Source organism: Pithys albifrons, chromosome 1, assembly GCF_047495875.1.
Source record: "Pithys albifrons albifrons isolate INPA30051 chromosome 1, PitAlb_v1, whole genome shotgun sequence".
NCBI classification, from domain to species: Eukaryota; Metazoa; Chordata; class Aves; order Passeriformes; family Thamnophilidae; genus Pithys; species Pithys albifrons.
In genome coordinates this window covers 121757855-121773225 of record NC_092458.1, presented here as the reverse complement: position 1 = coordinate 121773225, position 15371 = coordinate 121757855, and the positions used below count along the sequence as shown (strand labels likewise).

The window sequence follows — 15371 nt, the reverse complement described above, 5'->3', positions numbered from 1 at the left end:
GTCAGTATGTTTGTATGTTCTCAGCAGGAAAGAGGATGGAGCCAGTTAGTGTTTTAAATATGCCATTGTCTTCTCTGTAGTGTGCACTTGCCACATACTGATTTGAACTGTGTCATACTGGCTTTATAAAAAGAGCTGAACAATAGGGGAGAAATTTCAGGCCCATCTGAACGAAGGATCTAAAGAGCATAAAAACATGCCAGTTTCTCTGGAATACACTCCAAACCTGTTTTAATGCTATAAAACAACTCTTTATACGAGGGAAATAAATGATGCAGGTGTCCCAAACAGTATCAAGTCCTTCACATTCATTTTAGTTTTCTCTCTTCAGGTTATTCAGTACCATTTTAGTGTTTCAGTCAATTCAGTACAATTGAAAAAAGAATAAAAATGTAGGTAAAATCCCACAGTCTGCTCTGAGTGTAAGCTTTGTGCTCTCAGAGGAAGAATGTTTCTTGGGAATTCTCAAGAGTAAAAAGCCTAAATGCTTCTTAGAAACCATTTTCATAATGGCCTTTGAGAGCAAATAGCTCTGTCAAGATACTAACTTTCTACTTGCTTTATTCTCCCAGGGGGTTGTAGAGTTCTCCCTTTGTCTTCTGTTTGCAAAGCTGGTGAGCTACACTTTCCTCTTCTGGCTTCCCCTCTATATCACAAATGTAGGTAAGTATCACAGTAAAGGGGCACAGAATTATGACTACAAAGTGGCTGGAAATACAAGCTTGAAATAAATAGGAAAATAAACATTATTGCTTCTGAAAGAGGCTCTCTCTGCTGCAGTAGCAGGAATGTTATAAGTCAGCAACTAACACATTTCTCAGGTTTATGAATTCAGTATTAGGGCATTTTTTAAAGAAACAAACAAAAAATTTGGCTTATCTTCAGCAATTCCAGGCATAAATGCTGTGTTTTGGCTTTTGCAAACAAATCAAAAAGGCTTACTTTCTAAAGATGTTTTTCAGGATTTAAGTGTCTTATTAAAACCTATACAAAATACTCTAAATGAGCTTCTTTATCTGTTCAATACTGGTGTTTTGTTTTTTTGTGCTTTGGAATGCAGAGAAAGTTCTCCCTAACCAGAGAAATTCATGTTCTTGTGAGTCATGATGGGACCTTTAAACCCCCAAGTAACAGAAAAGCTGTGCTGGGCAAGGATGGCAGGAACAACCAGCAGGGAGAGCTTGAACACCCTGTGAAAACAGAAAGAGCTGCATGTCCTGTAGCTGAAATCTCATGTGTGGACCAGATAAATAGTGTTCCTGCAGGACTGGTATCTTGAGAGCAGTGGGATTTTAGTAGAAAGTTATGTTTACCTTGGTCCTGTTGACTGTGCTGTGGCAGACGTTGTGAGGTTTTGGTGGTGCCCCTGACCCCACTGCCTTAGCACATGCTGCTCTCTCAATTGAATTTCAGAGATTTAAAAAAAAAGGTGGTTTAGAAATTCAGCTCCTTTTGAAACTTCACACTTAACACAGTAGGACTGCATTGCCAGACTCTCTGATGTACTTTTGGGAGTCTGACCCTGGAGCAAATCAGTAAGCACATTAGGCTAAATATAAAGATGTGGACAGTGGTCCTCAGTGCCCCTGGCAAGCAGTGGAGTTGAGGAAATCACTGTCTCTTTGCAGTCCCCTGGAACTGCACAGTGCAGGTTATGCCAAGCCATAATTTAATGATGGATATTACAGGACATATGATGGAGATCTGCAAGTGATCCAAATCTACACTAATCCTGCTTTTAGAGCAGAGCCTCACTTGTGAGTGTTTGTTACTGTTTGTGGGGTTGTTCACAAACAGGAAAATTGTTAGGCCAAACTTCAGCATGGATACAGTCCAAGCAATAGTGCTGTGGAGGGCCACCAACATAAGTGAGCTCTTGGGTGACGCCAAGATCAGAGGCAGCCTGGCCTGAAGTGGTTCTGCACTGGTGCAGTTCACAGCCCTGAGGGATCTGGGTCAGGTCAGGCAAAGAGTAAAGTCAGGGCTATGAATTTTAGGAAGGCAAACTCCACCTGTTCAAGGAGTTAATCATTTGAATCCCCTGGGAAATGGCCCTCAGAGAGAAGGGAGCAGAACAGAGTTGGCAGGTCCTTAAAGACACTTCCCATAGAACACAAGAAGCTCTTGATCCTCAGGTATAAGAAGTCAGGAAGGGAAGGCAAGAGACTATCAGGGCCGAGTTGAGACCTGTTGGTCAAACTGCAGAGTAAGGAGGACATGCACATGTGGGCAGGGACAGCCAGGACATCCTGAGCAGAGCACAGGGACACTGCCCAGTTGTGTAGGGATGAGGTCAGTCTGGAGCTGAGCTTGGCAAGGGATGCAAGGAGTAATAAGAAGAGTTTCTACAGCTATGTCACACCAAAAAGAAAGATCAACGAAGTGTACATCTCCCTCCACACCCTCCCCATGACCAAGACTGACAAACTGGTAAGAATGGATGAGAAGAAGGCTCATGTAGGTGCTGGTGGATGAGAGGCTGGATATGAGCCAGCAATGTGAACTGGCAGCCCAGAAATTCCCTGTGGCTTGGGCTGCACCCAAACCTGTGTTGGCAGCAAGTGAGGGGGGGGATTCTGCCCCTCTGCCCCCTCAGGTGAGACCCACCTGCAGAGCTGCTTCAGCTCTGGGGCCCAGAACAGGAGGGACATGGAGCTGTTGGAGCAAGGCCAGAGGAGGCACCAAGATCATCAGAGGGATGGAGCAGCTCTGCTACGGAGACAGGCTGAGAGAATTGGGATTGTTTAGCCTGTAGATGAGAATGCTCTGGGGAGACCTTACTGTTGCCTTTCAGTACTTAAAGAAGTACTGAGTAAGTGCTTATTGAAAGATGGACCAACATTTTAGCAGGGCCTATTGCAATAGGACAAAGGGTAATGATTTTAAACTAAAAGAAGATAGACTAAAGAATTTTTTTACAATGAGAGTGATAAAACACTGGAACTGGTTGCCCAGAAAGGTGGTGGAGGCCCCATCCTTTGAAACATTCAAGGTCAGGTTGGATGGAGCTCATTGCAGGGGTTTGGACTGGATGACCATTAAACGTCTTTTCCAACCCAGATCATTTGTGATTATAAAAGTATAATTTGTAATTATAAAAGTGGTAAAATTTCTTTTGCAGTGAATGTACTTGCATTCAAAAAACTGTATTGCTGAATATACACTTATGGCATGTTCTTACTTCTCTTACACATTGTCATCCTGTGGCAGCTTATTCCTGTGAATAAACAATGCTGCTGTAAGGTGCCTTTGCCCTGGCATGACAAGGCTGTGGTGAAATTCCTATGGTTTATAGTCTGGAAATGACACAAGTGCTTTGCTTCTCTCACTAGAGCATCTTGATGCCAAGAGAGCTGGGGACCTTTCTACACTGTTTGATGTGGGTGGAATCTTTGGTAAGTTTTTATACTAATATTTCACCCTGATTCACACCAGTTCAGGAAAACTCTGGTACAGACAGATTATATATATTACTATATAGTCTTTGTGCTTTTCTAAGAAGAGTGGCAATAAATGTCCTGAGCTGAGAGCTGTGTTCAGAGCCAATTATATTGTCCTGTACAGATTGTAAGAATTAAATGTTATGGAGTAATAGCTCCTTCACCTCTGGCCCATGAGTCTGGGTCACACCACCTATCAAAATATCGTCCCTTTGCCACTTTAAGAAAACAGAACTACCCCAGCCTGTACACTGTGTATTTTCTGTGAGCACAGGAAACAAATATCATCATACTGAAGCCTGGCTGACTTAGCACACACCCCCATCCCCTCTCTACCTCCCCCAGTTCCCTCATGGAAATAAGCTCTGGATCAGTCCATTGGAAAATAATGCTCATGATGGAGCTGTTTCCCTGGATTAAGAGCTAAGCAGACCCTGGCAGTTCAAGATATTGGTGTGTTGTAGTTCCTGTTCTAGTCTTGTGCTGGGTGTCACTTCTGCCATTTTTCACTGCTTATTTCATCCCCTATTGCTCAAAGCCAGAGTCAATAGTACTTTGCAGATGTGGGTGATGTTTTTCAGCAGCACCTTATTCCATTATCAATACAAGCTTAACAACCTGCCAGTGCAACTTGGACCTTTAGCATTTATATTTAAATTCAGGTAGGATGTGAGCACTTTGGAGATGGGCAGCTGGGAAGGGAGAGGCAGGCTCAGGGACATTTAGGAATCTGGAGAATCCAGAGTTTCTTTCCTTTTCCTATTACCAAGTTCCCTTTATATAATTTTGACAGCTCCTTCCCTCAGGCCTTCCAGCCTCCTCCAGCCACAGGTTCCAATTACTACAATATGTACAGTTGTTGGCAAACACAAGAAGTAAGGAAAATTAAAGGCCTTGGTTTGACTACCTGGAGAGAAAACCATGTATTTCATTTGCCACAAGATACTGAATAGCTTGTTTCCTCTAGTTGAAGTGTCACATGGACAGAAAACTTGAGAACTACATTTTCAGTTGTGTGTGAGGAGTCAGGACAGGAGAGTGAGTAGCTGAACACAGCTGGATTCCAGAATAGCAGTAGTGGGGCCACGAGCTACCAGAAAGGCTTTTTGCCTTGGATATTTGGTTGGAAGAAACCATGAAGAACAATAGTCTGCTTCTGTTATCTTCAAGTCAAAACTGGTTGGGTTAATGAGGATTTTGCTGTGTGAATTACATTTTCAGTCTCGTGCTGCTGTGTATAAATGTACAGTAAAAGTCATTGGGTTGTGTTTCATTAACTGTAACTGATGTCCTTTGTGTAAAACGTGCACGGAGTGTTTTCCTCACACACCTGTGTGTTCTTCCAGGTGGAATTCTGGCAGGTCTCATTTCAGACAGGCTGGAGAAGAGGGCATCAACCTGTGGGATGATGTTACTGCTTGCAGCACCCACGGTAAGAGTTGGCCCCTCTCTTAGAGCTGTGGCTGGCACTGTGACAGCATTCCTTGGACAGTTCTGCAGACAGCATCTTCTGACTTGGATATAAAGAGTTCAGGCCAGATTAAAAGCTGACGTGAAAAGTTGAGCCAAGCATAGATATTGGGGCTGCCTTCACTAAACAAGCAAATAAGTGTAATGTATTATTGGTTATAGATCATGTGGAAAGTTTCACTCATAAAATCTGATGTTCAGTTCTTAGCCAGAATTTTAGCTGCTCAAAGGCCAGAGTATCTGTGCTTTAGCTCTTGGGAAGCTGGCAGTTTTACATGGGAGATGCATTTTTCTTTGGTTCTTTTGTGAGCAGTATTCTGTGCCATGTTGGAGCTATAATTGGAGAGTTTAAAACTGGGGAGTCTCATAACACAGCCCTTTCTTATGGCAGGACATGTTGGGGAATAAGATCATACCCCTTATCTCCCTCCTGTGTCCAACCAAGGTCATCCTGCTGTCATCTAAAAGGGGTTAGTAAAACCTGGAAACAGCTTTCACTTGATACCGACTAAGATATTTTGTAGTTAACATGGGGAAAATGGGGAACCTAGGATTAGTCTGTGTGTTGGTATTCAGAATGCTTGTTTATTGTCTTTGCAGTTGTACATGTTCTCCACAGTCAGTAAAATGGGCCTTGAGGCTACTATAAGTGAGTATTTTTAAAATATTTTTGCCTAGCTTTCTGTGAACTTTTAATTTATGATGCTTTGATGCTCTTTCCTTTTTTTCTATTTTATCTTTTCCCTTAGAGGAGGAAGTAGGGAAGCCAAGTTCCTTAGACTTGGTTTTGCAGGGTTTTTACAGGGTAAAGGGAGAAGGTAGGAAATGAGTAAAGGTTGGCACAGGAACAGTGATTTAGTTCATATAATTAGTCTTCTTTCTGGAGCTTGTTGTGCCAGTGCAGCTTTTTATTATATTCCCTATGCCAATGTGAGAGGTGTTTAAAGACCACTTGTAGTACTTTTGACAGCAATGTTTACTTGTGTAGACTGAATTCACTTGTGGCTTTCTATCTGTTACCTCAAAACAGAAATTAAAACACAAGTGCTGACAGTACTATCTCACCTGCCTAAAGGCCTCATTCAGTTTTAGGGTCCTCTGGTGCTGTGTAAGCAAAGAAGGGGCTTCTGGGTGTATCTTCTGAACAACCTGTGCTCTTAGAGTCAGTTTTGTCAAATTTTCCCCTTTCTCTGACCTACCAGGATGAATAAAGGCCCTGGGAAGTGTTTTTTGACTCAATCCCATCTTCTGATATACTTGAGAATTCACATCATGGAATAAGCAATGAAGAGAGGGAAGAATAGATGTTGGTTTTCTTCCTTTCCCAATTCTGTGATGGGGTCTGGGGAGCCAAGGACAGGTTAAACCTTTTGGGAACCATAGGCTGTGATGTCTCCTGTTAACAATCTTTCAGTTAACTCAGTTTTCCCATGTTTTTTTAACTTTGAACAGTGATGCTCCTTATCAGTGGTGCCCTGGTGAATGGCCCTTATGCTCTGATCACCACTGCTGTCTCTGCTGACTTGGTGAGTTTGGCTTCCCCTCTGCTTTCCCTATGGGATTTTGGCCTCCAGAGAGAGCCCTTTGACTTCTGCAGGGTCAGGAGGGAAGGGACTGCATTGTCCCAGAGCAAAGGATCTGGAAAGGCAGTGCTGAACTCAGACATTAAGATAATTTTAGTTTATATCTTAGCATGAAAGAGTGTAATGCTTGTGAGAGGCTTCTAAATTATTTTTGACCACTAAGAAGACACCAAATCAAATCTTGTAGATGAGAGCCCAAAGTGAATGTGAGGGTTGCATGCAAAGCCAGGCTTCTGTACAGATGCCTCCTCTCTTTTTATATCTTATATCTTTAAATGAGGGGAGGAGCTGTATCTGTGTGTGAGATGAGTTGGTGACCTAATTGCCATCAGAGCAGAAAGCTGTACCTGGCACATAACCTTTACAAAAGCAAAAGTATGTAAAAATAAAAGGTCAAGGCACATGTGCTGCCCTCTGCCCTGCAGTTCCTCAGGCTGCCAGCACTTCCAGCTGGATCAGGTGACAAATGCCATGTGAAAACATTCAACTCGTTGCCATTCATTAGGGAGGCTTTGGAAGGTTGCTTTGGAAGATGTTAGTTCCTTGAGGCATGAAGCAAGAAGCAAAAGTCCTCTAACAAATTTGCTAAACACAGAAAAAGGAGCAGGACATAAATATCTGGAGCCCTATCCTTGGCCTGGAGGTCTTGACAAGTCCAAGGTGGCCACCATGCCTTAGCCATTTTATCCTTAGCCTTTTTGAAGGAGCTGCTGGCTGGAAAGTGGGGCCTGACATTGCGAGATATTGAAATCATCTTTACAATATTTAATTAATTTGGAGGGAGGTGAACTAGGTGATGTTGTAAGAACTTCTTCAGAGCTCAGCTCAGGATGGGTCTAAGCCATCTTTGTCACTTCAGGGTACCCATAAAAGCCTGAAAGGGAATGCAAGAGCCTTGTCCACAGTGACAGCAATCATCGATGGAACTGGATCTGTAGGTAAGGCAGAGCTGGAGATCACCTGCCTTTGCTGGGGTAGGTTAAAGCAAAGGATCTTTGGGAAATGTGGCTCTCCTCAGCTTACATCTTCCCAGGACTCAGAACAGCTTTGGAAATAGGGAATGCTGCATACTTAGCCTGAAACCTCTAGTGGTGCCACACCTGAGGGTGGGAGAAAGAGGGTGGTAGACTGATACTGGGCACAGACAGCAAAAGTAGATGGCATTTGGGTGTTTCTGGGATCAGGAGTGCTTTATTTATGCCCTCACCACTGGTATGTGGAAGGGAAGATGAGTAGAATTCAGCTTAATACTGCAGGATCATTTTGTTCAGCCAAAAGCAAACATTTATCACACATTTAGTATTCCAGCTTCCCTGTGTTAGGTTTCTCTGGCTTGCCTCTGTACCTGTTGTTTTCCACTTTTTGGGATGTTTTAATACATAAGGTAATACTGAGTTAACTAGAACTACAGAATATGCTGAGTTGGAAGGGACCCACCAGGATTATCAAGTCCAACTCTTGGACCTACACGGAACAGCCCAAAAATCACACCATGGTTCTGAGAGCATTGTCTAAACACTTGTTGAGCTCTGTCAGGCTTGATGCTGTGACCACTTCCTGGGGACCCTGTTCCAGTGCCCAATCACCCTCTGGGGGAAAAAACATTCTCTAATATCTAACCTAAACTAGGTAGAAAAATTGGTAGTCTAACTCAGAATAATTGCATTTCAGTATAGTAAATCTTACATTGCACAGTTTGACAGTACCAATATTTTCTTCTAGGTGCAGCTTTGGGGCCTCTCTTGGCTGGTCTTATTTCCCCATCTGGTTGGAACAACGTGTTTTACATGCTCATGGTGGCAGATGCATGTGCCTTGCTAGTAAGTCTACAAATACTGCTTAGTTGCTGTGTATTTGTGCTAAACTACCCCAAAATGCAAATTTTCCTTTTGCAATTTCAATACTCCATCTTCTTTGAAACTTCCATTGTGCAGGAAATTTTCAGTTAAAGTGTAAATTTTCTCATTTTGAGGTTCTCATTCAATTTTAATCAAAAGTGCAGATTAGTTCTGATGCACTTCAATTCCTGAGCAACAGAAATTAACAGCTGTTAATTGCTGGCTGAGCAGCTTCCAGCAGGCATAATTGTAAGTAAACTTTCATATCCAGACCTAGAAGTTGTGTCAGATTCCACTCATGGCAGAATAACTTCTGTTTCCTTGAAAGGCAGTTTAGCAAAGCAATAACAAATGTTTTCCTACATTGCTATATCACCAAAATCACCACGATAGTGAAGTGTTGAAAGTTAATACATCACATTTTCCAGATGGGCCCTAAAACTGCTGCACTAGGTTAGGTGAAAAACCATCCTAACTTTTGACAGTAAGCAGGAGCAGATGTTCAGAGTGAAGGAGTGGAGCACACACATGGTGGTTTGGTTCAAAGCACATCCATTTTCCTCTTTATTCCTGAGCTCCTCTGTGCTTGAAAGATCTGAAGAGGGTTTGGGGTTGTTTTTTTTTTCATTTCTGACTTGCTCTACTCTGTTTTTAAAGACCAGGGAAGACACAAGAAGAGGGAAGGCGAGTCTTGCTGTACCTTTGAAGTCAGTCTTGCTGCACCCACCTGTAGGTTATGTTTTTGTGTGTGCCACAGATTCCCCTGGCAGGTGTCTGGACCTGCTTTGTTCTCCTCCAGAGCAGAATGATGCTATGAGCTACCTCAGAGGTGTCCTGAAGTGTCACCTGCTTCTCCTCTTCTTTGAAATCCTGGGTGGAAGTGCTCATGAAAGGGCAGGGTGACTGAAACACTCTCAGGAGTGTGTGCTGAGAGTGTCACACCACCCCTTCCTGACACAAGAAAGTCTTGCTTTGAGTTACAGTTAAGGCTTTTTTTTCCTAAATTCAAGTTACACCCACAATTTTGAAGTAATTTTTTCACATTTAAGGTGTGAAATCTCTGGAAATTCAGTAAATAGATGAGGTAAGTTAGTAGTTGAAATATTTTGCCACTGGTAATCCGCAGCTTTATAAATTCTCATTTGTGCTGGTTTAGTATTAGGTGTTTCTTGCTGCAGAACAAGGTTTGGGAGGTTCTTGTACTTCTCCCAAGTAGACTTAAAGCTCAGGGGTTTTTTCTTTTATAGTTATTGATTAAAAACCAAGTTAAAAAATACCTCACCACATTTCTTTGCAGAATCAATTAAAACACCTTTGCAAAGCTGTTCTTGAGAGGTTTGACTCTGCTGTTGTAATAAATTGGTTTTTTGTGTAACTCTTGTTCTGCTTTTCCTGTCCTTTGCAGTACAGCATAAAGATGCCTGTGTTCAAATGTTATTTCTTCAAGGGTACCTGCAGGGGCTTTAGTCTCTTATGTGGTATTCAGTTCTGTCATTCTTGGCTACTTCTGTACTTCTAAAATGATAGGTTTAACTTCTTAAAACACTAATAATAGTGAAGAAACTTCCGTTTATAACTTTGACAGTCTGAGGATAACGTAACTTGAAACAGTGAGGAACCCTGGAAGTTCTAATTCTGTACATGAGAATCACCAATTTTAATTGTAAAATCCCTTTCCTGGTACTATCTTAGTAGACCTTTCAAAGTGCACTTGAAAGCCCTGATCCTGCACAGGCACACTGACATGACTGCATGTACTCATCCTGACAAATTGCATGATTAAAGCTTTTCACACACAGAGCAGTTTTTCCAAATAACAGTTAAAATACTTCTATGCTCCAGAATTTCTATCTGCCATGTTTTCTTGAAGTCTTGGGTTCCCTCTGCTGGTTTCTTTATTTGTTTGCTGGTAAAGTAGTCAGAAAAACCTTCTGGTTTTTATAATGAAATTGATCTCTTATTTGCAAAAATGAAATTACTTACCTTTTGCTTATTCATTGTGAAAACTCCTCTTCCAAATATTGAGCATCTGTAAATCTTTATTTTTTTGACTGAATTCAGCAGTAATATTTCAACTGAGGAATTTTTTGAATATCAGTGAACATCTTATGCTGAAACAAGTTTCTTAGCTGATTTATCTGTTTATAGATTGTAACACAGATAATGTGGTTGGTTTTGCAGCTCTTACTCCGTCTTATTCAGAAGGAGCTTCAGTGTGATGCAGATCACACCCTGTAAGTGTGTTCAGCCTTCCATATATATTCATTAAGATTGGAAAATACCTCCAATAGTGACATGTAGACTGAAAATGGTACAGTTGATGTATGTCCATTTATGTCTGGTTTCAATTTGGTTTGAAAGAGTAATCTCAGTTGGATGTTTTCAAATCAAGAACGATTTTATTTAGAACATCTGCTTTTGAAAAATATCTGAAAACACACCTCTGTCCCAGTCTCTTGGTCATGCAGATGGGGAAATAAGCCACTCGATTGCTTGGTCTGTGTTTAATAATAGTTTCAAATGCACCTTTGTCCTAAAGGTCTCCATAAAGAAAAGGGTGACTCTGAATTTACAGGGTGACTCTGAACTGAGGGGGAAAACCTGCACTGAATCAGTGGGGTTACACTTGCAGATGCAAAATCTAAATTAAGCCCCTTGTTTGCAGTTTTGGAGAAGGGCAGGGGATGGATCCTGCATCTTAGAGATGGTGGCTGTTACACTTCACACCTCAACTTTTCCTGCCTGGTTTGTTCTTTCCCAGGTTTAAAGAGCACTGAGCTGTGAGGCCAGAGCTGGAATAGGGGCTGTGGGAAGTCGTTGGAGCTCTTCCCTGAAAACCAAACCTCGTGGGACATACTATTGTATATTTAAGAAATTCTGTGTGGTGAAGAACTTTGCACCTTTACTGGAAACAGTGTGAGAAATGCAACTGGTAAATCCCTGAAGCTCTTTATTTTTGCACATGAGTAAGTACCTCAGGATGGCAAATACTCATCAGATGAAGAGACGGGAACTTTGGGAAGGTTTTAGCAGCACGCCTCAACTGAGCCAAAGAGAAATACCAAGTGCCTTTTTATTTCCTTTGATAGGATGTTTTTAATTAAAATTATGAACTGTGTTATTTGCCAAAAATCAAGGCAAAATTAGAACAGAAGGAAGTGGAAATTGTACCAGTCCAGCAGTGACTGTCCCACTGTCAGTGAGCAAAGTATGTGTCTCTTATGTCATCTTGTGTACGTTGAGGGCATCACTTTATAGAGGACAATATCAGCTGGTTGTTAAGATGTGCTGCTATTAGTATTTTGAAGCTGCTCAGACAATAACCACCCACTGTATTATTAGGTTTTAACTACAGTTCTACTTCCCAAGGACAACATCCAGCCTTTTTGTAGGTAATGAGATGGAATTTGCTCTTGCCATGTACTGTAGTTAGCAATTTTCACATGGATGTTAGTCCTCAATTAGGATTGTGCAAAAAAAGGAGTCCTAAGCAAAAAAACCCAGCAGTTTGAGTCATAATTTCCATTGAGGGCTCTAATGATTTTCAGGGCATTATAAGCTGGTTGTGTGAACGTCACATAATTATTTACCAGGCTGAGTTGATATGAGAGGTGTTTTCTTTGGGGTGGCAGAGAACTGTGAGCTGCCCTTTACTTCAAGCACTTGTGGACTGAGCAGATGAGCTGTTTCAGTGTCCACTGGCACAGGGATCTCTGTTGGGTACTCATGATGTCAGTGCTGGGGTGTGAGCTTGGAAGTTGTCATCAGATCAGGGCTTTAATATCTGGAAGTCTCTCTCAAGTGGCTCATTTCAAGTGGCTCTGAATCTCAGATTTGGAGCCAAAATATCAGAAAAATTACTTATGTAGGTGGTAGTTTGTAAGAGAACATTTGAGTAACTAGTGTTACCCAGCAAATAGATGGTTTAATGTCTTCAGAACATAGCATTTCTTTCTACAGCTGCTTTGCAAACAGATGTTTCTGTGATTCTTTTTTTTTTAGATGTACAAAGTGAAAAGAAATCCTTTTTGTATGAGGTGTTTATACTTAGATCACAAAGGCTGGATAATTTAAACCGTATGTTGTCCTTAACTGTATTTATTAAAGCTCTAGGCATATGTCTTGTTCTGAACTGTGCTCTACGTTTTGTGAAACAGTGCAGCAGTCTTTACACTAAATTAACAGAACACTCTACAATAGTCCTGCAGAGATGTCCCATCAGCTGCTGGTGTTGTGTTCCATGTGCTGGCACAACATCTAATTTCCAGGGCTGTAATTTTGTCATTGTTCAGTCTTTGAGTTGCTTCACTTGTTTCAGCACGTGCTTTATGCTTGACTTGAACAGGGTAGGAAGGTGCTCATTTTTACCTGTTTTGCTGAACAGAGATAGAGGGAAGACCTCAGTCCCACAGGGCCTTAAGGAAGGTCTGGGGTCCTGGCAAATGAAGTGTAGGTGAGCCCTGTGCCTACAGTTACCTGTGTGAATTGTTGACCTCACACACTTTGAGGAAACCTGTTTAGACCACTGGGAATGGTCTCAACATCTGAATGCATAAATCTGGGCTGTGCCTGGGCTTGTGGCTGTAGTTAAATGTGAAGGAATTCTGCAGCAATGTTACCTGAAAGGACTGTCATCCCAGTGGACTGAACCAGCCTCTGATGGGGGAATAATAACATTGCAACCCCAAAACATCCGTACTGACACAACTTCAGTGGCTGTGAGAGGAGGGAGGGCTGGGTGAAGGAATCCTTTAGCTGGAGATCCCACTCCCTTCCCCCTAAAAAGGTATTTAGAGCTTTATACTAGTTTATTAAAACAAATCAAACTATGTCATGCTCAGATTTTGAGAAGCTGTTCCCTGTGGGCTGAAGTCTTAGTTTAAAAATCTTTTGATTGTATTTTGCAGTTACAGATATTTAACTGTGTTCTGAGTTTTACTTGTTGGGGCTGCTGCTGTTATTTATTTATTTATTTGAATGGCTTTTGCACTTCAGTGACTCGGGTATGGGATAATGAAAAAGTTGAAGGTGCTGGGCTGAGTCCTTCCTTCCATCAGTTGTAGGCAGGAGTTGGGGTTCTTAGTGTGTCTCTTTCCATGGTAATCTGCACCATTTTGGTTCCTTCCACCTACAAAATTGTTGGGCAAAAAGATAAAGATTTGCTTGTCTTTCTTAAAAACTCTAAAGGTCCCCCAAATTGTTTATAAACTGTGTGTTTAGTTAGTATCAGGTGTCAATATCCATTAATCTGGAAATGAGCAAGACTGGCAAAATTTTGTATGTAGAAATGTGAGTGACCAGTAGGTACAGCCAAATTTAAATACAACTGCAGGGTTTGTTTGTTGTTTTTTAATGCTGGTTATTGTGAATTTTATCCATTTACCAACCTGTGTTGAATAAAAAGATTCTGTTACAAAATGAGAAATGGTGAATTCTTTATTTTTTACATCTCCATGAAGAAATGCTCCATTTACTGGTCAAAGGACAGATATCCCTGCTGGGACAGCACTCCTGTCCCTTGTGAGAATCACAGAAATGGTTCATTAGGAGAACAAATTAGAATGCTTTGTTTTAAAAACAGTGCCCTTCTTAACTTTAATATATAATTTATTTTCTTCTTGTGGGACTGGGGGTTGTACAACAACATCAGTGTTTGCAGGCAGCTGCGTGGGATGGTGCATTCTGCTTGCTGTGGTGTAGCAGGGAAGGAGATGCTCCCTTGAGTCAGGGATTAAGTCTGGCCCAACAGCGTGGTTTTAAGTAACACTTTTTGTTGTCTGCTTTGCTTGTTGTTCAGTATATATGGAACTGAAAAGCTTCACCCTTTCTCTTTGGCTCTAATCACCTTGAACATTTATTGTCTTGATTCTGTTATGATGTTTGATGGGGTTTATGTGCCCCTGCCTGAGATACAATGTCTGAAAAACTGATTGGAAAGGAAAACAAATTCTGGTTACAGAATTTCTGATCAAAATGTGCTAATGTGCCTTCCAGGAATAGGCAATAATAGCTGGGTTGTCTTATAAAAAAGAAGTTCCAAGTCCCAGCTTGTTCTGCCTGACTGGGAGTAGGAGCGTCCGGCGGGTACTTGGACCTTTTTGAACACTCTGGCTGTTGTGGACACACTTCCATGGGAGTTTGTCTCCATGGTGTCTAGGAAGGGTTTATAGGGTGGGGAAAATAAAAATAGGTAGCAGGGAAGGTGGTGGTGTGTTCACAGGTTGCTTTGAGACTTCTTTTGCCTGTGAGTTAAACTGCTAACCTGCTCCCTGCACTCAGATACACCTACTCTGTTTTGTCAGTGAGGAAATTCCAGAAGGGATTCCACCATCCATTTCAGGAGGTTATTGTATGTGCCTGTGGCACAATATCCTTAGACTAACAACTGGAATCCACCAGTGTGTTGGTGCCAATGTTGTGCTGCCTCAGACTCTGGCTGACCTGCTTGTGGTTGGGTTTGGGTATCTGTTCCATTGCTGCTGGTTCTCCAGTGTTTATATGGCAAGTGCTTTTCAAAATTAGGCAGATGTCAGGTGGTGTAAATGAAATCAGGATGTTTAGAGCTGTTGGAGGCTGTTGGTTTTCATATAGAATTAATTTTGGGAAGATTGTTCACATTCCATCAAACAGTGAGGCCCAGGATTGGTAATGATGTTCTCTGGTCTGAATGAAATTTTATGGCCTGTATATGAAGTAAGTAGTTAGATTAGATTATTTCAGGATTTGTCCCAACCTCTGCTAGGATGTTCTGGCTGCTGACCTACATCACTTTCACCTTAGAGCAAGTCTGGTTTGATGCTGTTTGGCTCTGCTGAAGCAGCCACGTGATGGCAGGACAGGACGAGCAGAGGGACTGCAGAGCCTGCTGGGGGGGTTGTGTCTGTGTCCTCTGGGGCTCTGGGAACCTTGAACTGCATTTGCTGCCATGCTGAGTTAAAAATCTGCCTGTCATCCTTACAGCTGGGGAGAGGGAAGATTTAACTGCCTCATGTCCAGTGACGTTAACGTTGTGTTATGTGTCTCACTGCCTGAGTTTAATG

General features: G+C 41.9%; 1 protein-coding gene across 5 annotated transcripts in view; it reads left to right on the top strand.

Moving 5' to 3' along the window:
• SLC37A1 (solute carrier family 37 member 1) overlaps window positions 1–13749 on the top strand; it is a 38943-nt gene extending 25194 nt beyond the window's left edge. For all 5 annotated transcript variants that reach the window (XM_071566340.1, XM_071566349.1, XM_071566332.1 and 2 more), the window contains 9 exons: window positions 573–663; window positions 3333–3395; window positions 4787–4872; window positions 5511–5559; window positions 6363–6436; window positions 7353–7431; window positions 8216–8313; window positions 10513–10565; window positions 11093–13749. In XM_071566340.1, the coding sequence (XP_071422441.1) occupies window positions 573–663; window positions 3333–3395; window positions 4787–4872; window positions 5511–5559; window positions 6363–6436; window positions 7353–7431; window positions 8216–8313; window positions 10513–10565; window positions 11093–11108 (609 nt within the window). In that variant the 3' untranslated portion in view covers window positions 11109–13749. The remainder of the gene's footprint in view (window positions 1–572; window positions 664–3332; window positions 3396–4786; window positions 4873–5510; window positions 5560–6362; window positions 6437–7352; window positions 7432–8215; window positions 8314–10512; window positions 10566–11092) is intronic.
• The last annotated feature ends 1622 nt before the right edge of the window (window positions 13750–15371 follow it).